General features: G+C 41.5%; 1 protein-coding gene across 2 annotated transcripts; it reads right to left on the bottom strand.

Moving 5' to 3' along the window:
* Nucleotides 1-152: 152 nt before the first annotated feature.
* Nucleotides 153-26,578, bottom strand: mmp16b (matrix metallopeptidase 16b (membrane-inserted)). Of its 2 annotated transcripts, none has more exons than XM_056744285.1 (10): nucleotides 26,211-26,578; nucleotides 18,417-18,565; nucleotides 17,389-17,508; nucleotides 14,922-15,241; nucleotides 11,632-11,793; nucleotides 11,266-11,483; nucleotides 11,046-11,184; nucleotides 10,503-10,653; nucleotides 10,276-10,391; nucleotides 153-2,508 (listed from the first exon to the last, which is right to left on the bottom strand). In XM_056744285.1, the coding sequence occupies exons 1-10, from the start codon at nucleotides 26,328-26,330 to the stop codon at nucleotides 2,144-2,146; spliced, it is 1,860 nt and encodes a 619-aa protein (XP_056600263.1). In that variant the 5' UTR covers nucleotides 26,331-26,578; the 3' UTR covers nucleotides 153-2,143. The 2 variants fall into 2 exon arrangements, with proteins under 2 accessions (XP_056600263.1, XP_056600264.1); XM_056744286.1 differs by having other exon boundaries at nucleotides 14,937-15,241.
* Between the last annotated feature and the right edge of the window lie 1,210 nt (nucleotides 26,579-27,788).

Raw genomic sequence — 27,788 nt, 5'->3', positions numbered from 1 at the left:
CTGCAATTAGAGACCTTCACAAAACTTTGTCTTGCAAAAAGGAAAATCTTTAAAGTGTGATGAATAACTGCATCGTGTTTCTCACAAAACAGAATTGTGATATTAAAAAGACAACATTTCGCTTGAGCCAGCAATCATTTTTAATTGTTTAATCGTATCGTCCAAACAACCTGATTTCATGGATTTCAGCTTTAAACTACATGTTAATGATTCATGGTTTCCTGTTACATTTAATTAAAATGTCAGTTCACAAGAATGATTCACGCACCACATGTGATAATAGGTAATATCTTATTATTGGTGTACTGCATAATTTGCCTTTCGTGTCTATAATAAAGACACTATATGAGATATATACAGCATGTTCAGATACACATCCAATACTCAAGAGACCTTGAAACGCGAGGAGGTCCTTCTGTAAATGATGAAAACAACAGGTTACAGATCAATGAGCACGTCTTATGACTGGAAGAGAGTTGATGCTGATGGTATGGTAGTCCATTATACACTTTAGAAACGAAATCAGTTCATAAAAACATGAGAATAGGCATAAGACGATAACACAATACTGCACGTCAAAGAGACAGTCAAAAGAAAAATCGAACAGCATTCAGTGTTAGATACACTCTGTTGAGAATGATCATGCTCACAGCATGTTTAATCAGAAATAAGCAGGATATTGTTCGGATTGCAGATGTGCAACAAATTCTATTATACCCAAACCCATGCCAACAGAGCTTATAACACTTATAACAGCATGTATAAAGGACTCATGTATTGCCTTTATCTGGTAAACGCTGGGTCAGTGCTTGCAAGGTGGCAATGTTTCAAAAACTCTTAAACCATTTGAATTAAAAAAACCATTAAAAAATCACTTTGTTTTAAACTTTTATATTAGTTGACAGTCAACTTGCAATTGACAATGAGTTCTAAATTGCAATTGGCCCATTCTAACCTGCTTTAAATAAGGCAGACACCATATTTAATTTAACTTTTTTTAATTTAAAGCCTGAAACATCACAACCGTTATTGTCAGTCTGGCGTATTTGTATTAAACCATTTATATTCACTGTGCATGACAGCATCACTCTGAGCTTTTTCTTATGCACCGCAGATAGAAGAAAAACAAGACGCTGCGCTGCATGATGACAGCTTAGCAGTTCTGATGTTGCATTTCATTCACACAGAACCTACTATACCAACTATTCTATTTTTGCATTGCAAGCACCGGCCCTTTAATGCAAATCTAGTCTAAATATTGCATCGCAAACTAAGCTAATATCAGTTTTCTTTTATATAATTCTTAGATATTCCATTAATTCTTGAGAGTATCAAGAAGATTAATAAGGTATTTTTTGCTAAAGATCATTTTAATGCTGCAATTTCAATGCTGCAGTTTTGGATTGTGGAGTAGTGCGAATGTGATGAGCAGCTGTGTATTCTTTGAATCTGAGTTTCAATCAAAATTTTAAACAGTCAGTGGCACCTACTGCAAACTTACTGCAATTTTCAGTCAGCCATGAATCAAAAGAGCAATGATGAGCAAAAAACACCACCAAAGATGAAGGAAAGAGTCACATTCACACGTACACTTATACACACAAAAATAAACTCTGCATGTGATTAAGGCATTCAACAAAATATTGCAGGTAGCCCCAATGTTATATTTACTTTGACACGGTCATTCTGATTTCCGAGATGGATCATGTTTTTTTTAAGGTGAATGTAGCTGAATGAAACTCAAAGGATGATCAAGAAGCCAGTCATCTCAGAATATCCACGTCAACGAAGCGATCCTCTTTGGACACTAAGGGCATATTTGGTTTGGGTATCAGTTTTTCAACACAAGCAAGTTTTTTCAGAGTGACACCTCACATGATATAATTCTCTAGTCAGTTGAAAAGTACAGTATGGTTTGTAGAGTAACAGTTTACTCCTGCAGAGGATTTCGACAACCAAAATGGACGCCCAAAGCCGAAGGTCCAAAACCATACAAAATTACACATTGCCACGTGTAGGAACGTTATTCGTTCATGTTGTCCGTGTCAGCGCAAACACTCAACACCTAAGTTTGTCGATTACTCAAACCCCACACCTCTTGAGGTTTTTCAAGAAACCGTTTTATGAGCAGAAAGTCCATGTCTCAGACCCATTCCTGCATTGAGCGCTTGCAGTACAGTATGTGACGCTGCGTGTCCTTCCTCTTGAAGCGAAAGACGGTGAACAACAGGACCATCATGCACAGGGCCAGGACGCAGGGGATGGCGATGGCCACCGCTTTCTCCGTCCCGCCACTGCTCTCCAGCTTCAGCACAATATCCACATCATCGTGGTCGTACTGCGGTGGATCCTCTTCCTGCGGGGGAATCCAGTCCCAGTCTGGGTCGGCCGGTAGCCCATCACAGCCCATAAAATCCCGAAGGATGGAGCGGGGGTAACCAGGTTCCACTCTCAGCCGCTGATTGTTGAACTTCCAATATTCCTTTCCTTTGTAAAAGTAGGTGAAGCCTTATGAGAGAGGAGAAGATTGTGAGACTTATATTGTTTTGTGAATAAAACCTCACTATTATTTGTTGCTATGACACACTTTGATATATTATGGTTATTTAGTGAATTAGGTAAACATACAAATATTTGTAATTATTTAGTAAGTAGTAAACAATTATGTGAATTAAACAGTGTGTGTTCACTGTAAAGTTCTAATACACTCTCTAAAATACACACCTGACCAGTCTATTATAATTATTTTAATTATGTAGAAACAGTAATTGATCTAAAATAATGTCTCAATTATTTTTTATGATTACATTTTTTGGTCAGCAATAATTTTTAAAAGGAAACGTTAGGGATCCATTCCAAAGCATGAATTTATTTAAATCATTTAAGTTTGGAATGTGTATATTTAATGTACATTCGCCAAACATTTTGTGACAGTTAGCAGTTTAAAATTATTGTATGTGATAAATGCAACATTCCTCCATGGCATGTACTGAATTTGCATAGTACTCCAATATCTATTTTTTGGTCACAAGACATAAGAAACATGGGGATACCATGGTACTTTGCTACTGGTGATTTCTTAACAAACAAAAAACTCAAGCATGGAAATGTCCCCTTTATTATATGAGAAAGAATATTTTTTCTTATCGTCAACATGTAAATTGAGACTATAATGAGCATTCCATATGAATGAAAACACACAAACACATACATCAAGAAAAGGAACAAAACTAAATTCTAGGGATTAAACAGCCCAGTTGTCAGTGTTGGGAAATGGATATATGCCGCACCCAAATGTTGCCTAGAACATGCAGTCCCTGAAACACTCCTGCGTGAACTTGAGGGAAAAGCCACAGAGAGACCAATTATCAAAGTGAAGGAGTTCTGAGTTCACCAGCTACTGCAGATGCAGGTAAGGACTCAATACTGACAAACCTTCACAAGAACACTAGTTCAGAGAAAGCTCTTCTCTTCTGTCAGTACAAATACTAACTCTAAATCTCAGCGCCTCCAGATCCAGCCAATTAAAGTTAACACCACAGAGGGTATTTCAGGACGGAAAGGGTACTTAGTGGAAGCGAAGTCCGTTTACATAAGTTGTGCCATGTTTGCAATGCCTCTGGGCAGTTAATAACAAGACCACAGTGCTATCTACTTGAATGGGGGAAGGCAGATCTTTTTTAAATAGTTTGCAAAAATCACAATTCAACAGCATATTTCCTATCTATAATTAAACATGACATGAACTGTACCATAACTTGGGTTCCCTTTCTGTCGGTCTCTCGACGTTGTGTCGAGAACGACAGATGGGGTTCGCCCTTGAGAACCAATCAACTCTGACTACTATAGAAAAGGCCAATGAAATTTGGCGAATGCAATTTGCATGCCGGGCTCCGCCCCCCGGAAATCCGGTATAAAAGGAGGCCGGCGTGCAGCATTCACTTACCTTTTGTTCTTCAGAGCCATCGCTCATGAGTACAACTCAGGATTCAATCCTCTACAACTACACGCTGGTGCTACGACGTTTTACAGCGGATCGTCCCTTCCTGCAGCGACCTTCCCCTGGGCGTCTCGGCGGTTCCGGAGGTGTTAGAGATTTTTTTTTCTAAAAGTCCTTTTCAGGACTGACTGAGCATTCTCCAGCGCGGCATGTCCCGCTGTTCTCTTGGGTGCGGCACCCTCATCGACCCTTCACCGTTCCAGTGAAACCAGTTCTGGCTCCCTTACTTCCCTCGATGGTGAGGCAGCCAAGGACTGCGTCGAGATCCCCCGGGTGGAACGTCCGCCCGCGGTGCACCTGTGCCGCGGACGGCTACCGCCTGGGGGGGGATCGACCACTCCTACCGTCCACAGCACGTAAGACTTCGGCATCACTGGTGTCGAAAGCTTGCGATGTTGCGGGCCAGGCTGCCTCCTCTCTCTATGCCTTGGCCATCCTGCAGGTCCGCCAGGCCAGGGCGTTGAGAGGGCTCCACGAGGGTAAGGCCGACCCGGGTATAATGCAGGATCTCCGTGCCACCGCTGACAGCGCTCTATGGGCGACTAAGGCGGCGGCACGGGCCCTGGGTCGGACGATGTCCACGGTAGTGGTCCAGGAGAGACACCCCCGGCTATACCTTGTGCAGAAGAGTGACAGCAAGGAAGTCCGCTTTCTTGATGCACTCATCTCGCAGGGTGGGTTGTTGGTAACACCGTCGAGGACTGCGCTCAGCATTTTTTTGAGGGCGAAGCAGACAGTGGCAATTAACCACATTTTTTTCACGCCGCGACTCGGCTGCCTACAGGCCTCCGAGATCTCACGTGACGTCTGCTTCCCTGCAACCCAGGACCCTTTCGACATCGGCTCCGGTTCCTGTGCCCCCACAGGCGGCACCCCGGAAGCAGAGGTCGAGGGGGAAACCTCCACCCCGTCAGCAACCTCCTCGCGAGAAGGGACACTGACGGGAAGACCCCAGGGAGAACAACATCGGGCCCGAACCTTCACAGCCACGGCTCTGATCGGTCGGTACGGGACGACTCCTGCCTCGTCACCAAAGCCGGGCCCTTGTTAGGGCTTGGCGCCCACTTACTCACTGAGTTTTCTGTTCTCCCCGGGTTTACTTGCAGCCGATCGCACAATCCACTGGACTGTGCTCGGCGAACCGACCTCACACCCTGGCGAGGCGTGAGGTCGTACACATACGACAGCCGTCACCACTCTCAAACCAACAGTGCATGCCGTTGTCCAGCCAGGCAGGTAAGTAGGCGGAGCAAACCTTCCCTCCGGGGACTCCCCACGACATGGTTAGCTCCGCCAGCCGACGAACCACCCCCGTGGGAATGATGAAGCAGACCGTCCCCTTGGTCACCCTGTCACAGTCCCTGGGAGCTCGAGAGCTGCCCACACTGTCTCGCTGGCTAATGAGGGCGGTCCGTCTTGGTTACTCGATCCAGTTCGCCAGAGACTCACCCAAGTTTCGGGGCATCATCTCTCCCTCTGTCAGAGGCAGGGACGCATCCGTGCTTCGGGTAGAGGTCACCACCCTTCTGGCAAAACAGGCATCGAGTTCGTCCCTCAAAACCAAGATGTTCAGTGGGTCACCACCCGCACTTCATCGTTCCCAAGAAAGACGGCGGGTTGCCCCCAAAGGCTGCGTACCCTGAACAGAGCACCTTCACAAGCTGCCATTCAGGGTGCTCACACAGAGGCGCGTCCTGACATCTATGAGGTGTCAGGATTGGTTCGTGGCAATCGACCTGAAGGACGCTTACTTTCATGTCTCGATCCTCCTCGACACCGGCCGTTCCCACGGTTCGCGTGCGAGAGGCGGGCATATCAGTACAGAGTCCTCCCTTTCGGTCTGTCCCTGACCGCCCTTTCTCCCTGAGAGGAGGAAGGCGAGCGGGTACTAAACTATCTCAGCGACTGGCCTATCTTGGCACACTCGCGAGATCTGTTATGTACACAAAGGGACCTGGTGCTCCGGCACCTAGGTCGATTGGGACTCCAGGTCAACCAAGAGAGGGGCAAGCTCTCCCCAGTGCAGAGCATCCTCTTTCTCGGTATGGAACTCAACTCTGTCACCATGTCGGCACACCTGTCCGCAGTTGTGCCCAACCAGTGTTGAACTGTCTGAAATGAACATTTTAGGCAGACAGCGGTCCCCCTGAAACAATTCAGAGGCTCCTGGGACACATGGCGTCCTCGCGGGTTAATACCCCTCGAGTTGATGCACATGACACCGCTCCAACACTGGTTTCAGAGTCGAGTTCCGAGGAGAGCGTGGCACACCGACAGCAGGCGCATGGTGATGCCGCCCTGCTGCCGACGCACCATAACCCCTAGTCTTTATGACTTTTTCGACGGACTCAGGTCCCTCTGAGCAGGTTATGAGGCAGGTCGTGGTGACGACTGAAGTCTCCCTGCAGGGGTGCGGTGTAGTGTTCAACGGGCACGCAGGTGGGGTGTTGGACGAACCCCCGCCTGCGCTGGCATATCAATTGCCAAGAGTTGTGGGCTATGCTACTTGCACTGAGCAGGCTACGGCCTCTCGTGCGAGACATACACGTGCTGTTCCGAGGACAGCACTATAGCTGTAGCGAATCGCACACAGCAGCTAAACACAACTTGCTCGACGCCTCCTCCGGTGGAGTCAACAGGTGACTCGTTCCCTGCAGGCCACACACCCCGGGCAAACTGAACTAGACAGCCGACGTGCTTTCTCGCCAGTTTATGCCTCGTGGATAGTGGCGACTCCACCCCCGTGCAGTCCAGCTCATTTGGAGGCTGTTCGGGTAGGCCCAGGTAAAACCTGTTCACCTCCCGTAACACCACCATTTGCCCGCTTGATAGTCCCTGCCCTCGGCACGGATATCCTTGCGCACAGCTGGCCGCGGGATGGGCGGAAGCACACCTTCCCCCCCCAGGAGCCTTCTTGTACAGACTCTGTGCAAGGTCAGGGAGCAGGAGCACCAAGTGTTATTGGTTACACCACACCGGTCTAACCGCACTTGGCCTCAGAGCCGATGCTCTGGACAGCGACTCCCCCTGAACCATTCCCCTGACAGAGGACCTGCTCTCTCAGGGGAAGGACACGTTCTGGCATCCCAGATCAGACCTCTGGAACACCCATGTCTGGTCTCTAGACGGGACGAGAAGATCCTAAGATGGCTACTCCCCCTATACGGCTGAGACCATCACCCAGGCTAGGGCCCCATCTACTAGGCGGTTACACGCCTCTAGACGGTGCCTCTTCTCGTCCTGGTGTCTTTCTCAACGAGAAAGACCCACTGAGGTGCTTGATCAGGATTGTGTTCCCCTTCTCACGAGACTGGAGACTAACATCTCCCTTCCACACTGAAAGTGTATGTAGTCGCTATTGCCACTCATCACGACTCAGTCGGTGGAAAGTTTCTAGGGCAACACGACCTGGTCACCAGGTTCCTAAGCAGCGAGAGGGCGGAATCCGCCTCATCTCCGCTCCATACCCTCTTGGGACCCTAAGTGGTCCTGGGGAGCCTCAGGGCCCCCCAAAGAGCCCCTCGGAGGTTCCGATCTTCCTCATAGAGTAAGACGGCCCTCCTGACGGCGCTCACTTCCTTCAAGAGGGTAGGGGACCACCGAGCATCCTCCGTGTCCCTGGATTGCCTTGAACTCGGACCTGGAAACTCTCACGTTATCTTGAGACCCAGGCCCGGATGCGTGCCCAAGAAGTTCCCGTTACTCCCTCCGGGGCCAAGTGGTGAACTTGCAGGCGCTCCCCATAGGGGAGGAAGACCCAACCCGACTAGTGTTGTGTCCAGTACGTACTGGACCGCACCCAGAGCTCTGAAGCTCTGACCAGCTCCGTGTCTGTTGGAGGACAGCAGAAGGGGAAGGCTGTCTCCAAACAGAGGCTGGCGCACTGGGTCGTGGACGCCGTTACGACGGCATTCCGATCTCAGAATCTCCCATGCCCATTGGCAGTGAGGGCTCACTCCACACGGAGTTTAGCCACCTCCTGGACACTGGTAGAAGCGCCTCTCTAGCAGACATCTGTAGAGCTGCGGGTTGGGCTATGCCCAAACACCTTCGCAAGGGTTAACAACCTTCGCGTAAACCCGGTGTCAGCCCACGTCCTGCGTGGCAACATGTAGGACTGGCATCCGGGGGGGCGTATGCCTGCGAAAGCACCTTTCCACCCTCTAACAGGTTGGGTCAGTGTGCTATTTACCTTTTCTTCTTACCCGAACACATCGCTAAGAAACTGGTACCTCACCAGCCTCCCTTCTTACCCAGACACTGGTTAAGAATAGGCATTCCATCCATCACCAAACAAGCAGCCCCTGGGGGCTGGCTGGGCAGAGCAGCCTTCCCCCTTAGGCCGGGATACCATGTGAGCTATCACAGATAGCTCTAACCGGACCTAGTGCTACCGGACGTCTGTAACACCCCCTCCGTGGGCTGTTCCGTCTGATGTATCCTCATGAGAATGGTTCCCACTCCTGGTAACCCATGAGCTTCCCCAGGTGGGCCTCCACCTCGCGGTTAACTACTCAGTCCGCACGTTCCATGCGTTCTCCTCCAAGGACGAGAGTTTAGCCACCTCCTGGACACTGGTAGAAGCGCCTCTCTAGCAGACATCTGTAGAGCTGCGGGTTGGGCTATGCCCAAACACCTTCGCAAGGGTTAACAACCTTCGCGTAAACCCGGTGTCAGCCCACGTCCTGCGTGGCAACATGTAGGACTGGCATCCGGGGGGGCGTATGCCTGCGAAAGCACCTTTCCACCCTCTAACAGGTTGGGTCAGTGTGCTATTTACCTTTTCTTCTTACCCGAACACATCGCTAAGAAACTGGTACCTCACCAGCCTCCCTTCTTACCCAGACACTGGTTAAGAATAGGCATTCCATCCATCACCAAACAAGCAGCCCCTGGGGGCTGGCTGGGCAGAGCAGCCTTCCCCCTTAGGCCGGGATACCATGTGAGCTATCACAGATAGCTCTAACCGGACCTAGTGCTACCGGACGTCTGTAACACCCCCTCCGTGGGCTGTTCCGTCTGATGTATCCTCATGAGAATGGTTCCCACTCCTGGTAACCCATGAGCTTCCCCAGGTGGGCCTCCACCTCGCGGTTAACTACTCAGTCCGCACGTTCCATGCGTTCTCCTCCAAGGACGAGACCATACCTATATCCACCATATTCCTCCCCACGGGTAGGAGGTGGCCTCTGTAGCGCTTCTCTGATTAAGAGTCGCGCTTACCCGGTGTAAACTGATCTGGACGGCCTCTCGCCTATAGAGAGCTAAGGCCCCGTCCGTGAAAGTTACCGGTCAGGGCTGTACCCATCTTTCCCCAAGAAAGCTCTGGAACCCCCCGACCACCACACTGGAAGGTTACAGTCTCACGAAAGCTTCGAGATGACACGCCCAGGCTTGTTACCGTCGCTTCGCTAGAGATTGTGACGCGATACAGCGTTGTGGCGTTTTCCATAGGCAACCCCATCTGTCGTTCTCGACACAACGTCGAGAGACCGACAGAAAGGGAACGTCTTGGTTACGTATGTAACCTCAGTTCCCTGATGGAGGGAACGAGACGTTGTGTACCTTATGCCACGAACACGTATCGTATTCTGCTGCAGTTTGAGAGGTCTCAGGCTCTTCAGAACAAAGGTAAGTGAATGCTGCACGCCGGCCTCCTTTTATACCGGATTTCCGGGGGCGGAGCCCGGCATGCAAATTGCATTCGCCAAATTTCATTGGCCTTTTCTATAGTAGTCAGAGTTGATTGGTTCTCAAGGGCGAACCCCATCTGTCGTTCTCGACACAACGTCTCGTTCCCTCCATCAGGGAACTGAGGTTACATACGTAACCAAGACGTTTCCTAAGCTTAAATTGTTCTAAAAATAACCTTTTTAGACATTGCTTCATTTACTGTGAACATAATGCCATATTAACGTTCCCTTCTTCCCATTCATTGTAATGGCAGTGGCGCATCTTGTTAATATTAACTTCTTTGGTGGAAGACTTTTTTCTGAAAGGCCTTATGGTGTCACTGCTACAAAATTTTGCTCTATAATAACAGCATTTTTGGGTTATTATAACTATTATGATTATTTATTTTTTGTTAATTCTAGACAAAAATAAACACATATTCAAGTATATAATGTGTTACTTAAAAACGTTTTCCACTTACATACAAGGTTTCTGCCTGACAGCTATAGTGTTTATTATGTTTCTTTGACTAATTTGCAACTATCGTTAAAAAAATAGCAACCTAATAATGTCTGCTCACCCTAAAAATCTAAAAAACGTACCGTTAGCTTTATCCACAAATGCTCCCTGAGGCGAATCTGGGATGCCCTTCCACACAGTGATGGGTTTTGGATAGCCGGGGTCCATGGTCCTCATATCCTCACTGTACCTCCAGTACCTGGAAGAGCAAAATACAGAAAGGATGATCTCAGGTATTTCTGGAACGATCCAGTAAAGGTATTTCCCACATGTGCCACTTAACGCTGTTACAAGAAGCTATAAAACTGACCTATCCCCTTTAAAGAAGTACGTTTTGGCCACATCTTCCCACCAAACTGCTGTCTCAATGCTCTGTGTGGGCATTCCACTGCCAAAAAGAGTAATGTCCTGAGGATATGTGGGCTGAAGAGTGGTGTCTTTAAACACCCAAAACCGGTTCCCTTAGAGAGAAAAGAAATCTACATTAGGGCATTTACATTAACATTTATCCAAAACGACTTACAGATGGGGTAAACAATGGAAGGAATTTCCACAGCATAAGGACAATAAAAAGCATAAGTGCAATCAAAAAGACTGGTCTCATATAGCCTACCATAGTATACAGAGCTAAGTTAGAAGTTGAAAAAAGATACGTTTTTTGAAGAGTAGAAAAGAAATAGAAGTCGGAAGAGATGCGATTTCAGACGATTCTTAAAGATTGCAACAGAAGCTGCTCTATAATAGTGTCAGAGGATCTTCTAATAAAACTATACTTTTCACAAATACTGTAAATAACAGGTGAACATTTTTTTAAACGCTTCAATATGTCTATACTTAGACGAACACGCCTTACCCTTGAAGAAGACAAACTTCCCTTCACTGTTTTCGTAGACTGCATCGATCTTAGGAGGCAGACCTCTCCAGAAGTAACTAATTTGCATTGGGTATCCAGGCACCACAGAATTATCTCTTACCCTCCAGAACCACTGATCCTAATGAAAGCACTCCAGCATTAGGCAACACAGTATTAATATGAATGAATTCTCTGCTTTTTTAATGTTCATTACTCATACTTTGAAGACAAACAGCTCCTGCCGTAGGAGTGCCAGAGTGTTGAAACCTCCATCGCAGATGTTGGGTTTGGAGTTGGGATGGGCAGGTTTTGACTTCTGTGGGGGGCGATGAGGGCGACCCTGGCGGTCATGTTTTCGAGGGTCAGACTGAGGGTGCAGGCGGGGAGGCGTGGCAGTTGTGAGTAATCTTGTGGGTTGTGGGTTTTTATCTGGAGGACCTGTATAAAATAATTAAGATTTTTTTTCATTTACATGCTTCACTAAAAATAACTGTTCTGCAAACAGGAATAAAATGCCATTATGAGTTTTGTAACAGTTTTGTAAAAAAAAAAACAATGAATCATAATACTAGGAGTTGAAACCCACCATATATTTTCTGTATTCCCTGTAGATCATCATGAGGCAGTTTGAAGCTATCCGTGTCCATGTACTGGTAGAACGGAGCCATAATAGCTGTAGGATCATTTGAATGTTCCAGTCCTAAGGCATGACCAAGTTCATGTACCGCCACTAGAAACAGGTCATTGCCTACAGAACATAACAACAGTCATGAAAACACAAACATATTGCTCTTCTTTCGGATTTTTGTTTTTGCGTTAAAAAACATTAGGACTCATCTGATACTCATCTTTGACTATGTGCCTGTGTGCACACTCAAGTATTACATCTTTGAAATTTGCATGACATTTCAGTTTATCACGCGCCAGATGAAAGACAAGAGAGAGTGTTAAAAATCAAGATATACAAGTCTGAATGTATGAATCAAGATTATAGATCTCTTGCTAGGGATGCACCAATACTAAACTTCTCCAGCAATACAGATAACCGGTTATTCAGAGTGATATATGCCATTACAGATACTGAGTCTGAAAATTACACAAATATTTCTCAAAATATTTCTGAATGTTATTAATTCATATATTGACTATTAGCTAATATTAAACATCAAACTGTTGATGTTTCTTAACATTTTCTTTATGCAGAGTACACATTCATTGCATTTTCCTGTCCTCTTTTGAGTGACAGGATATATCAATCCTGATCACCGGCTGTTTTTAAACTATCAGTCAATAACCGTTAGTTGCTTTTATCTACCAATATAAATTTTTGGCTAATATATTGGTGCATCTGTATTAGTGGTGGGCATAGATTAATTTTTTTAATCTAGATTAATCTAGATTAAAATGGCTCATTTGAATTCTGCCGAAGGCATTCAGAATATGTGTGCTACCCAAATAATGACTAAAAGTAAGTCTTTGAGAACGGGTTTCTCAAGCCAGGTGGCGCATTAGACCAGGGGCTCTTCTCCTGTTTCCAAAATGCATCACAAACTGCTTGAGAAAGCTGTTCTACTATGATAATTGGTGATGAAAATTAAATTATGTTCAATAAAATGAACTTGTGTTTACTTCCGCATTAGCTAAGGGATGATTTCCGTTTAGGTGGTACTTGAGACTGGAAGAGCTCCTACAGTACATTTACATTTAGTCATTTAGCAGACGCTTTTATCCAAAGCGATTTACAAAGAGTGAGGGAGCAACAAGCGATATGTCATACAGGAGCCATAATACATTAGATCTCAATACAAAGTTACTGGTTTCAACTAAAGCTAGACCAGAACCTGTTGAGAGAAAGTTTTTTTTTTAAACCAATTCCGCATTGCACAAGGTGCAAACAACCTTAGTCTTGTCGATGTTTATATTGGGAAGCTTCTTAAAAATTAATATTCCCTGAAGCAAACCCCATGTTAGCACGTCACGTTTGATGCGGTAATTTCACAGTAACGTTATGTTGTGTTCAGACCAAACGCGAATGGCGTGTCAAGCGCGAGTGATTTATATGTTAATGCAAAGAGCCATAGACCTACTTGCTGCGCGAATCGCGCGAATGAAGCCCTGGTTATGAGATGATGAGGCGGCTTCTGCTTCCGCGAATGACGCGAATCACGCGAGTTGAAAAATCTCGTTCTCGCCCCGTACAGTGCAGTTAAGCTGGTATACATCCGCGCTAAAATATCAAGGTGAAAGTCATCATAGCTTGCGTAGTATAGACCCAGCTCCCAACCCAACTTTGAGAATAGATTAACGGCGACATTTTTTTTATCGCGCGATAAGAGTCAACGGCCCACCACTAATCTGTATATTTTACCATAAAATGTTTATAACTCCATTGATATTACACACTCAAGTCTCTCTTTACATTCGGTGTAAACTTTGTGTGTGTGTGTGCGTTCAGTGTGTGAGCAGGAGTTGCTTTGGAAACCAAGACCGTTCCTATTATGCGTCATATTATACAACACAATGTAATTATAAATATCATTCATCCAGTGAATGAAATATTATGCAAAATATTCTTGCAAACGGAAAAAAAGTATTTCCTGAAGAACCTATCTTAAAATGCAAATTCGAACATCAATAACACACCCTCTTTTTTTTGTGTTCCACTGTAAAGAATGTCGCATAAGGTCATAACAACATGACATCGAGTCAGAGGTGGATAGGATAGTGAAGAATTTTTCCTCTTAAGTACATTTTCAGATATCTGCACTTTATCAGTGTTTTTACTTGGAAAATTATACTTCCGATATTATAAAGTAATATAACTTTTCACTCCACTTCATAAGGTAAATAAATGTTTGTTGTTGACCTTTTGACACTTAAGTATACAATAAAATCTAGAAGTATTTTTATTGCATTTTTCATATGCTTAAGTAAGTAGCTTACTCTATTAAAGGTGGAGTTAAAAATATGATCCTGTATATGTTTTAGATCATAGAGATAAAAAACACAGAAAAATTGACTGTACTTGAGTAAGAGGAAAAATACCTCACTGAAAGCCATCTCTGCCGTGAGTAAATTATAAAACTTTCAAAACTTGTTTTGCACAAAAAGACCTTTGAACCCAAAGCTTTTACAATTCTTAATATCAGCTACAGCTGTGTGAATACAGTAAGCATACAGCTCTGGAAGATTAATATAAAGAAACCCATGCATCGTGTTGTCCATATGGACTGCGGTCATTCTAATGAGTCCCGTAACATGGGACGGTATAATGCCAGGCACGCCTTACACCAAAGACAGTGACATAACAAACAGCCATGTCTCCTGAGTGCAGGCAGTAAAAATGCCAGAGGAGAACATAGTCACAGTTATTCATTACCATCGGCCGAGACATTTCAGTGAAGGGAGATGATCATCTAAAAAGCTCTTTGCATGCACCCGGCCTCAGGTAATTAGAGCTGAGTGCCTCTTAAATGTGCCTCACAGTATACAGGCTGATCAGATTACCTCTCATATAATGGGTGTAACCGTATTGCAAATACTACATGTCAAACAAAGCTGACATCTGACATGTACACTAACAAGTATCCATATACCAACACTGTCATATTCAGTTTGTTAAGCCACACATGGCACAATTTATAAAAATATTAATTCCAGCATGCAAATGAAGCACTACATTGCCTAAATGAGTTTCATTGAGCTACAACACAATACGCCTTCCTCCTAAATCCTAAGGTAATTTATTTTTGAATAATGCCTCCAGTGTGGATATAACTCCTAATGTTTGTTGCAAACCTTTTCAAATTGCATAACCAGCTGAAACGGCAACTTTGTTTCTTTTGTTAATTGTTGAAATTAAAAATGTAGCCTAACCTGCCATTCTCTCACCATCATGGTTTGGGTTGCCCAGCGTCCAGGGTTCGTCCGAATCGAAGTGCGTGTCGCCCCCTATGCCCGGTCCTGGGAAATAAGCATGTGCCAGGAAGCCACCCTCTCCGTCAAAGGGAGAGCTGTCGCCGTGAAAGCCTGAGGCAAATATAATGGTAATGTCCACATCACGTTTGCCGCTTTCCAGAGCGCTGTACGGCACTGCTTCAAACCGTAATGGCGTGACACCTTGCCACACATCGAATGCCCGACGAATAGCCTCGTGGGTTTCTCGCGCACCCACTTTGGGAGTGACATTTTTAATGCTGGAAAACAAAACAAACAAACAATTTTAAACGTAAACATGAATTATTTACCAGTATAGTTGATATCTCTTGCGAAGCTAAAGTTGCGACTGATGGTTTGGTCTAGGTTTGCAAAACAAATCATTGGAAGGTAGAATACATAAGGCTTGTGAACGCACATATAATGTAAATCATAATTTATAAAACAACTCGATTTGAAGTATTATTGCTGTGGGAGACTAGCTTGTGTTTGTATTGCCTCAGGGCTTTGTTACAGTACTGTAACACAGTAATTTGACACACACTGAACGCAGATGAATAACCTGTGCTATAATTTCATTCTCATGACTGGATAAGAGAAATGATCAATACCCAGGCTGCTGCAGACGGATAATTTATCACTGCGGTAATGGTTGGAAATGTAACTTGCCTATGTACATACAGTATGTACAGCATATTTACATTCAAGCAAAATATAACAAATCACACGCTCCATAACACTGTATAGCATTAGATTCTGATTCCAAAATGAATGGTCATATGCAATTTTTTGGAGGATCTTTTGACAGACATCCGATATAATATAACCTTACATAACTAAGTGTTATGTTTTTATTACATTACAATGAGATATTTTTATCTACATAAACCACAGGTCCCCTTGGATGGAATTCACCATGTTGTTTCTACAGTAGCCCTAAATGGCCAAACAGCTCTACTGAGTGCGTTTTGTGAATACATTATTTCCTTCAGCAAAGCGAAAATAACATCTTAAACCTGATTTACAGTTCACGTCTTTTGAGCAAATAGGGAGCAACGTGGTTGCTCACGTAATTCTAGACGCAACGCATGAGAGAGCAGAGCGGTTCACGTTTAAACCGTGCGGTTTTAGACATGAAATGTGAATCGGGCCAAAGTCCTGTGACAGCCACCGTAGTGCTTCAAAAGGGGGGGAGGGAGGATTGAGCCGTAGGTTGCAATTCGCAACCTCACAGCTAGATGCCGCTAAATTTCATCCACTGGACCTTTAAAATGATTGTGATCAATTTTTAATAAATGTCCATCACTGTGTTTTATATAATATATCAAAATCAAGGGTTTCTGGATATAAAATTTGATAATATAATAGGACAATATAGAAGCACTCCATGTTCTCTTTTCTTTGTATGATGTTTTCAAAAACATTCATTTGTATTAAACTGCAGAAAGATAATCATGCTATTTTGAAACGACATATGGGTGAATCAATAATGACAGAAATGACAAATTTTAATGGAACTATTCAGGTTTAATAAGCAACTAAAGGCAATTTTTGTAATCTAGGAAGTTAAGAAGTGAACTCTGCAAACTGCCCCGAGACTGGCATCTCTGCTGAACTATCCACATTGAACTCTTTATCTTCTACTAACAGACCGAGAGGCCCAGAAAGCCTCAGCTGACTCTTCTCTATAGAGGCCAGTCACTCACTGCCAAGCCTGCCTTCATTTACATTCCATTTGCATAGGGGACCTATCAATTAAAAAAAGCAGGATTTGAATAAATCATTTTCGTTATCGCCTGCTGTAACCAGGAAAGTCTAAATTGAGGTGAGAGAACACTCTATTTTCTCCAAGCCTTTAAGAAGGTAATCTCAGCGGAATTCAAATATGTTTCTTGAAGGTTAAAGAGTGAATGCTGGAGGTTATTATATGCTTGGCTGTGCCTCCGTTGCAGGGCAGGATATATGATGGCGGAGAGAGAGCAGTTTGTATGGGGATGTCTTCCTTTTTCAGCATATCAGGATTCAGTAAACTGTTCTTCATCCTTTAACAATTGAACTTCAGTAGTGATCTTAACTCAATAATGACTCTATCATTTACAATTACCATATGAACAGGAAGTGACATCATTACCCTTAAGTGTAAAACAAATAAGTGATAAGAACAACAATGTTCAGTTTTTAGCAATAAAACATTTTTAAACTGACTTAAGGTACAGTGTACACTTTTTAAAAACACCAATAGTCTTTGAATAGGCTATAAATGTTTTGAAAGTAAATTTATTTGATTTATTTAAAAGGAAGTTGCGTGTTTTAAATGTTATTTAATACTTTTTAAATGGCATTTCTGTACCACATCACCAAACGAAATTGCTAAAACAACTCTGTATCTGCACAACATTTCTCTCACCTGTATGTGATATATGTGCGTTGCCACTTCTGTCCAGTTAGTGCATAACGCTTCCTCCTTCGCAATCCAGACACATTTTCATACTTGTCTGGTACCCCACACCTGGGTTTTTTCATCCAACTAAAAGGGAAAAGGTGTGATCTTATTTTTGGCGTTTATAAAATAATAATATTAAAAACAAGGTTAGCCAAAGCTGCTGCTCTTTAGATAGAAGTAAACAGGGTGGACTTTAATCTATTCTTCTATAGTGATTCTTCATTCCAGGGTAGTCAATAAAGTCAATCAATGCATTGCAGAGATAGAAGATGAATGAAAAACTTTTCAAAGTACACCACAGACTGCACACAAGCACATGCCAATATCAAAGACACCAAATCAAAGTTATCAAAAATCACAATATCCACGGTGTCATTTCAAACTTTGTTTTGAAAAAAACTGTTTTGCTGTGAGTGGTTCAGCGTCTACTGCACACTACATTCCAGATTGCATTTGAGAGTTATTGCTTCATCATTTACAAATTAACTAACAAAGGATGCTCAGATGACAGATAATATATTCACAACACTGATCACAGTGTCTAGAAACCATTATTTACCAATTATAAATTGTAAAAAACAGGGCCATGTAGTTATTGGTCATCAATAAACATTTAATCGTAAAATGAACGTTGTAAAGGCAGAATAAAAACATTAATAAGAAAACATGCTTAGTCAAACATAACGTTTTCATTTTCAGAGGCACTGAAATATCATGCTAAACAAACAGTACAAAAAATGTTGCAACTCTTAAATTCGATTTTTTTGTATTTGTATCTTCTTGAGTATAACATTTCTAGGACTGTGGCTAATAGTTTAATGTCCTGAGATGGGAAAATGTGATTTATAAAACTAAAATAACAACTAACAAATAAATGTTTATTTAAAAACAAATCTAATTAAAGATAATGAATGAAATGTGTTTGCTCCAGTATAAAAAAGAGATATATTTATGCAATAGCATGAATGTAGTGTGTGCTAAGAAGTACTCACTCAATAGTGTCCTTGTCTAAAGTCCCTGTGATGTTGAGTCCATACTTGCGCTGCATAGCAGCAATAGCAGACTTCATGGTTTGAGCTGATCTCAGAACAGCCATGTTAGGTTGTGTATGATGAAGGTAGCCATACCTCTGTAACCATGCCTGCAAGAAAAAGCAGTTGAATAGTTTAACCATCAAATGCTTAGCATAAGTGATTTCACAGCCTAACTCATAGAATCAAACAATGGGCCAAATATAGTCATCTTGAGTCATAGCAAATAATGGCTAAAAACTCACTGACCTTCCATTCTCAAAGAATGATAGCACTGCTGACTTCAAGATGTAGATATAGATAGAACTTGACAGTGCTGGCGTAAATGTATGAGCATAAGCACATTTGAGAACTCCCTGATGTTGCAAAGTGAATGCATCCTACATGCTATTCTACAGGGATGGTGTGTGTATCAAGATCATTTCATTCCAAACAATTATACTGGAAAGAGCTTTTAAGGTAATGTACTTGAGGTCTAATACACTATAGAACATACCATAAACAAAAGACAACCTGAATGCGTTTAGTGCCTTGACTACTTCGATCAATAAATCAATATAAATCTGTATACACAGCAGGGTCTAAAAGTCTGTGACCATATTTTAAATCTAGGAAATCTAAATTAAAAATAATGAGAATGTCTGAAATGTATGTTCATTTTTAAATATATGTAGGTCTTTTGTATATCTATGCAGTTCTTATGAGAAACCAACAATGGTTTAAGTGCCAAGCAATTCTCCAACACTAATCATCCCCTGCGCCCTTAACAAACACAAGTGCTGATTACTAATTTATATGGAGAAAACACAGATGTGTTATAGAGCCGCAGGGGTTTGATATGGCAGGGTGTAACCATGGAGATAAAGAGTCATAGATAGAAGCAACTTTGTCATCCTTTGGGTGTTGTAATTACACTCTTGTGAAAGTAAAAATACAGAGCTCGGCCAAGCCGGGGCACATTATTGAGAAAAATCATTCCATATTAATATACTCAATGTCTGTCAAATAAGACCAGGATTCCTTTGCTGGTAAACACACACGTGTTTTTGTATAAATAAGGCAATGTAATAGAAAATTAGACTAATCAACACTTTCTTTGATGCAACATTTAAGCCCAGTGGAATTTCATTCAAATAAGCCAGATGATCTCTTTCAGATAGGCATATAGTATTAAAATACGCAGGAGAAAAATCACCTCTTATATATTAAAACCTTTTAGATAGCTATATTTTATTTACTGCTGAAAAGAACCGTTCACCCAAAAATGATCTTCAAAAAAAATTAAAATGTCTTCATTTGCTCACCCTTAAGTTGTCTGGATCATTTATTTGTGAATATGAATACAGAAAAAGATATTTGGAAGAATGCTTGTAACCAAAATGTTCTTGGCCACCATTGACCATAGTAAGAAAAATTGCTTTATACATTTCTTTGTTCTGTTGAATACAAAATTAGATATTTTGTATAATTTAGGAAAGCAAAGTTTTGACTTTTCGACTACGGTAGTCAATGGTGGCCAATAACTGTTTACAACTGGTTACAAGCATTCTTCCAAATATCGTTCTCTGTGTTCATCAAAACAAAGAAACGTTTACAGATTTGGAACAACTCAAGGGTGAGTAAATGATGACAGAATTTTTATTTTATGGTGAACTGTCCCTTTAAGCAATTTGTTCACGCTGTAAACAAACTGAACAGCAAAAACAGCCTTAAAGAGAAACCCACTGCAAATCAACCTACAAATGACTTCCACCTACAAATGGCTTTATTTAAAGGTGTCTCTGTGTATAACATGAGACAGAATTAAAACAAGAATGCATTACAATATAAAAATATCATCAAATGTTTCAAGTCTTTCTGGGTGACTGTGTTATTCCCTCCATTAACAGCAAGATTTGCTGAGTATACTTTCATGATTTTTTACCATAGACTGTAGAAAACATGGACGTACTGTCCGTGATGTCACCCGTAGTTTTCTGGGGAGCTGTTTTGAAGCTTAAAGTGGTCAGAGTTGCCAGTCGCCATTTTAGCAGCGCGTCACTCCCGATCCGGATAATCGAAATGGGGAAAGAGTTGGGACGTGGTTGGAGCTGAGGTATAGTGGTTTCAGCCTGGTTGCTGGTTACTCAAGTGCCCACGCACCTAGTTTAAAGAGTTTTAAAGCTTGATAAAAGTTAAACAGGTGAGTTAAAAAAATTCACCCTCCTCACATATGTTATAAAGGGTAAAATTAGCCAGTATATAGACCAAATAATTTTTTTGTAACAAGCTCCGGCTGTAAACATGTTTTTATTCCGCTGTAAAGTTTCCCAGCTTAAAGATATTCTCTTTTAGAGCCAGTCTATAGTGGCCAGTTGATGAATTGCAGTTTAAGTTACTTCCATATTGGCTTCACAAGAGAGATCGGAAGGTTATCGCTTGTAATATACATAATGTACAATATGTGCATGCAGCAGACATTTTAAACATGGCATTTTGTTTAAAAGACTATCTGCTTTTCAGATTCCTTGATGTTCAAAGTGCTTAGTCATTAGGTGCTGGTGTGCGTCCTGTCACAATCTCACCCCGCCATGACAACATGAAAATTATCATTACACAGAACCTGCTGCCACGTTTCAAGCAGATGGCGGAGACAGAGGAAGAAAGAACATGACGAGATGATGATGAAAAACATCCTTCTGTAGATACTTTAAGCATAACCACTAAAATATGAAATGTAAACATGATGTATTGAAGCAGATTCTAAAAGCTCATGACAGTTTCACTGAGACAAAAATGAGACTGTGTCAAATTTATAATGTGTCTGCTTAAAATACACTGCAAAATGCAAATGCTATATGCTGTAATATGTTAGCATAACTGTTAGGGTGCAATTTAATCTATTCCCGCACGTCTTTCTTCTCTTTTCCGCTGTTGAATTTTCTCACTTGTTCTCCTGCTCATTCTCACTTTCCCTATTTCTCTCTCACATCTCTCATTTGCATCTTGCAGCAAAAGCCAATCAATGAAGTAAATTACAGCATTCAGTATGTTTAAATGTACTTGCGTCCAAAAATATGCCACTGTTTCCAGGCAAACAATTCATTGTTTAAAAAAAGATGCCATATCAGCTCCTCTACATCCATTCTGAGAGCGGTAAAGAGATTATGATGATGGCCAGGCTGTCAGAACTGACCAATAGCAAGGAGCAAAGCCTCAGAGCACTTCAACTGGTTTGTACTTCAACATATGGTACCAACTGCCATGAGCACACTACCCAACCAGGGATACAGAAACTAATCCCCCTTACATTTTCAATGGTGTTTCTGTCTTTCTCTCTGCCACTCACTGCTGAGAAAAACACTCCCTTTTATGCTTTAATCAGGTGTGACCATGTTAGTGTGGTTTGTAGGTTTGAGACCCACATTAATTTTTTTGCACCCTTTTGTGGTTAGATATACGGTTTCTGTGTGATTATAGCATGTTGTTTTATTTGCATGTTTGTTTTATTTAATCGGGTGATCTAGATGGTTTCAAGGGTGTTGCTAAGTGGTTGCTAGGTTGTTATGGGTGGTTGCTAAGTGGTTGCCTACTGGGTTAATTCAATAGATACAACTGTAAAAACTTTAAAAGTTGGATATAACTACTTATAAACCTGATGACATCTTGGCAGCTTCAGATGCATCTCTAGACAGTTTACATGAACAAACGTTATGTGGAGTAATTACTATTGAGTAGTTTTAATGTAATTTAATACAATTAAAAACAATAAAATATTGATATAAATTAATATAATATAAATTAAATATAAAATAAATTGTTATATTATAACCAAACAAAGAACGGAAGTTAACTTTGGGCCAGGCGTGTGCATCCGATGAAACCGTCTAGCATCTTTTAGATTCTGATCTATTTCCATGAATGTATTCTCATGTTGCTTTTTAACTTGACTTATTTAGCTTTAGTCTAAGAATATCTTTCATTTGAAGTCTTGAAGTCAATGCAGTTCATATTTTAGTTTTCATTTGCTTCTATTCACATCCAATCAACCTTTTGGTACATCAACTGTTTATCATGTACTGTACATTCAAAAGTATGTGCATGAGAATTAATAATTTGTCAATGTCGGCAGAGAGCAGAAGAGACTGCACGGGAGGGTAACCAATCAATGAATGTGTTTACAAAATTCCCATTACAGAGGTCGGAGAGCTGGATATGAGCCCTGTCAAACATCCAGGCATGGATGACATCAGGGAGGGAGAAAGAGAGCAGGTAAATACATAAAACACATCAAAAGATTTTTGAGCCTGAGGTCAATACGATAAACTTACAGAGGTCAATATGATAAACCTAAAAATCAACTGCAAATCACCTAAATCATTGACAGAAGAGGACATTTACGTACACGATTTAAGGTTCAAAAACTCTGAATTTTTCATATGCCGTGCATGTTTGTATCTCCTCTTTGCCCCGCCTCTCTGAAACGGCCAGATTTTTTACAGAGCTCATCGCACTGAAAAGCGAGGTGTGCTATGATTGGCCAGTACAAAGTGATTGGTCAAATACTGCATGCGTGTGACGGAAGTGTTATCCCTCTTACCATATTTGGAACATCCAAAGCAATTGTACTGACAGGTACACCCACCTTTCTTGCGTATACTACAGGTCTGCAACCCAACCCGAGCCCGACAAGGCCCGGAAAACTCGCGGGTTTCAGGGCGGATACAGGTTTGTAACTAAAAACTATATATACGCTATATACAAAGTTTGCGTGAAAACACACACACAAAACTGTTTTTCGCATAAACTGTTCTGCATATGTGCTCCAGCCTCTCGCTCTTGTCCTCGTTGACACAACACAGCAGGTCTTGGTAAGATGAGTGCGATAAAACTTACAGTTAAATTTTAAATTACAGTTCCAAATGATGCAGGGAAAGTCAGGAAAACTGTCAAGACTGGCCCGTTGTATCCTTAGCATCCCTGCAAGTAGTTCCAGCAGCAAGAGCAACTTCAGTTCAGCTGGGCTGACGTTACTTTTAATCAGAGGAGGGCGGTCATAAAATGCAGCATATTTCAACAAAGCTTGCTGTTAAATGCACTTTGGGTTCGGGTCGGGTTCAGGCTTAAAATGTAACTGTAATGAATGGTCGGGCCGGTTCGGGTTAAACAATCTGGTTGCACGAGGCATTTCAGGCAGGTCTGGGTGAGCATTCGCTTAGATAAAATGCATCTTTTGTTCCGACACTTCAAGTTTAGCAATTTTACGTGTCTAATACATGCATGGGCAATTTAAATCATATAGACACAGAAAAACACGTATTCGGTATATTACGCCTTTAAGACATAGTAGGAAAACTATAGTCTGCGCTGACATCACTGAACACATCACTGCAAGTACTTATGTACAGTAGTTAATTGGGGTATACTTTTCACTCAAAAGCCTTCAAAGAACCAAAGATTAACATAATCAGATTAATATTGATAAATTATTTTCTCACTGATACTTTATTATTAAAGTAGAATAAAATGCCAAAAATGAAAACAACAAGCCATACATATCGCTGTTAGTTAACATTTCTCTGACTAACAAGTACGTCTCTGATAATACCTGTTTTCCGGTTAAGCACATTTTTCTGGAGAAAGACGGCATGTTTCCACTATGACTGTGGCAGAAGAAATCCGCCAAAATGCCCCTCACAAAGCCAGAGCTTTGTAGCTGTGGGGCATGCAAGAACATTTCCTCTGTAGCTGCTAGCTGTCAATCCGACAATTCAGCTTGAGGACGGGATGCTCGGCTTCTATTGAATGACCTGACTGCAAAACAATGTTTAAAATGTGCTAATGAAACGTATGCATATTGAAATTTCTACAGAAGGCTCATGTGTGTTGAGCATTCTCAACTGGCATTACTGCCATTTGTTGCTAATATGTTTGTGAAAGAGAGTTCTTAACCTTGATAGAATTAAGAATAAACACAGACATAAACTATTATCTAGGAAAACAGACTCTCTCCAACAAAGACATTTCATTTCATGCACACAAATTCCATTTTTTACTCAAGATAAAAAATGTCAATGTGTTGCATGTTTTTAATATTACTACAATATTGCAATATGTGCTATGTTTACATAATATAATTTGTGTTTCTGTGGTCAATGAATCCATAGAGAGGAGATACACAAAAATATGTTTGTTCGTAGAATACGGCATTATAAAAAAATTAGAATGGAGTGTATACTCTCCCCTGATGTCAGAAACAACCATATGGTGTTGTCAAATTATATCTTCATTGATCACATCTTTTGACAACACACTGGAGAGATATTACAGACAGTATGGATTTTTTTATTTGATAAAACAATCTAGGAGTATTTCTAAAATGTACTAAGTTGACAAATTTGTTGTTTAAAACAGTTATTAAAAGCCTGCTATCGGTTTTATGAATAAATAGTTGTGTTACAAGTGATATCATTTTAGACTTTTCTTTTACACCTGCATGTGGAAGACAGGGGTAATTAATGCCCTTAAGGGCCCAATCTTGATTTTAGTGCTAAATCCTTGAACCTTGAGCTCTGTGGTCTATTCCTAGTTCAGAATCAGAGTTCCAACCTTCAAGCAGCCATTACTCATCGCACATATCCACACACACATCTCTTTTTCCCCCAAAGACAACTGACCTGTACACTCAACTCACAACTGCTGCCAACCACTGCAGCCCTGCCAGCAAGCTGAAACCACAGAGGAGCTACATGGGTGGCAGTGAGTCCACAATGAAAGCGGTTACTAAGAAAGTCTATTGTGAAGACTACGCGATCAGCATTCTGGTGGTTTCAGTTTGGGACCTCACGGCCTGTTCCTTCCAAAAACATCAATATTATCATGACACTGCTATGTCCACTGGCACAACGGCCTCGACAACTCTCTCGTCTCCCAGCAAAACAGAACCGAGCGGGTGACAAATTCTCTCAATGTCAACCAGCGCTGCCAGCATCACTAAACATCACATTTGCACCCGTTTTGTCCCAAAGGAGTTTAGGGGAGAGTTGCTAAGCAACTTACATAATCTTTATATGCTTTGCATTATCGCAGGAGTCAGAATCTGAGCTTTGCTATGGAAATCAAAGTCTTGTTTCTCTTATCAGCCCGCTGATCGTTGCGTGGCCAGGCAAAAGTGTGCGATTGTTATCTCAAGGCTGATTTAATAGGTTCGGACCAGAGGAAGGAGCAATCGCTCTGATTGTCCATGTCTTTTATGCTTATGTGTGAGGTCTGTATATGCGATGTGCGGATCTGCATATGCCTTAAAATGTCTATTAGTGTGCATTAATTAAAGTATAAAGTATATTCAAATTTCTATTATGAATGCCAATTCTGTCCCATCAGTCTTCGGAATAGAATACAATACATGTTCTGCAGCTGGAGTATTAAAATAAATTTCAACTGCATTCATTCATGTTTACTCAGTACTAATAATGACAAAACGGAATGGAAGACTAAATTAGAATACAATATTGAATTCCTCTGAATACTTTGCATAAAGAATAGAATAGAATAGAATAGCTGTACATACAACAACACATATGCAGACTGCACATGGTCTAGATGGACCAAGCAATTCAATGTGCAATGTCCTATTTGTACTTATTTATGATCTGCCAAATACAGTCATGTTGCTTTAGATCTCAGTTAAAAATAAAACGCTAATCGTCAATCCCTGCCTATTCATGTCCACGACTAAAGCAAAAGATGCTGATGTGGATACTGGGCCAGTCTTACCTCAACGCTGAAATGATGGTCTTCGGCTGCCGAACACCACATCCACATCGCCGTATGCAGCCATAACAGCACCGCACACGTACAGTCCAGCCTTCGTTTGTTAAGAAACGTAATGTTCATATTTGTGGATTGGTTTGATATTGACTCTATCGGCTATTTACGTCTCAGTCCTCGTATGTCAGTGAAGCAAGTGGTATTGTGGACCAAAGATGAAACCATCGGAGCGCGGAGAAACATCGGCGTCCGCTCATATTGTCAGATGTGTTGCGGCGATCCACATTCGATCTTGGATATCTGAAACATTAAATCGAGGCATTTCCGTTGCTTTAAAGCGTTACCTTAGCGTACAGGCAGGTTGCTTTTCTATATTGAGCAGCATCCAGAGCGTAAGCACTGCGCATGCGCTCTGACTCCGAAGCGCTGACGCTTGTTGACAACCAGGCATCATTCATTCTGCCTCCATTCTTCTTTCTACGGCTGTCAATCTGAGATCAATGAAGGTGTTAAAATTGGTTTTATGTGGGCGGGACAGTAAAACGCTTAATATAACCTCTGTAAAACATGAGTTTATTCTTGAGTGGCTCATCACGAGTCAATCAGATTTCAGTATGCTTTTGTTTGATAAGAAAACAATAACAATGTTGATGGCTTTTGTGGATATTTAATTTAAAATTTAATTTAAAACGATGAAAGAATGTCTTTTCATGAAAGACATGAAAGATGTCATGATGTCCATACATTTGTCGTTGTATCATTAATATTTTGCTAATCTGATCTAAAACAATACAAAATAAAAAAGGAAAATAAAAAATAAATCAGTTAAAGGTATAATGTTCGACTGGGGTTTGACGGTGAACGTCTTATGCCCACCACAAGATGGGGGTGGTTCATTATATTAAGGAATTTACAGATTTTTTATCCTTTCTTGAAAAGAGTGTGTGTGTGCGTGTGTTTGTGACAAATTAGCAGTGTTGAGTGTAACTAGTTACTAAGTTATTAGTTACTGTATTTAAATTACTTTTCCCTTGAAAAAGTAAAGTAAGGGATTACTCATATGTTTTCTGTAATTTAATTACAGTTACTTTTGATGTACTTAAACTAAATACTTTGTGAAATATATGCGTGTGCAATAGTGTAATTGACATGAAAATTCAAAGTCTTACTTTAAAATCTGTGCTCACATTTGTAATACTTTGGTCAGTTACTAATATTATTTATTTGAATGAATTTAATAAGCCGTTTCATGTCTATCCTTGAATCACTTAACTAATCAAGGTCGATGTAGGATATAGAAAGTAATTAGTAATGAGTAACTAAATACTTTTTGGACAGAGTAATTTGGACAGTAATCTAATTACACTATTGAATATGTAATGAGTAACTAGTAATTAATTACTATTTCAGAGTAATTTACCCAACACTGCAAATTAGACACAATCTGTTACAAGAATGAAATCATGTATTTATTTAAAACATTTGACATTTAACCATCCTTCTATAAGGAACAGTGTGATTTGGAAATGTCAGCTTGTAGACGTAACATACCCCAATTTCAGCAACGTAACACAAACCAGTCAA

Source organism: Triplophysa dalaica, chromosome 3, assembly GCF_015846415.1.
Source record: "Triplophysa dalaica isolate WHDGS20190420 chromosome 3, ASM1584641v1, whole genome shotgun sequence".
Taxonomy (NCBI): Eukaryota; Metazoa; Chordata; class Actinopteri; order Cypriniformes; family Nemacheilidae; genus Triplophysa; species Triplophysa dalaica.
This window is presented reverse-complemented; position numbering and strand designations above follow the sequence as displayed.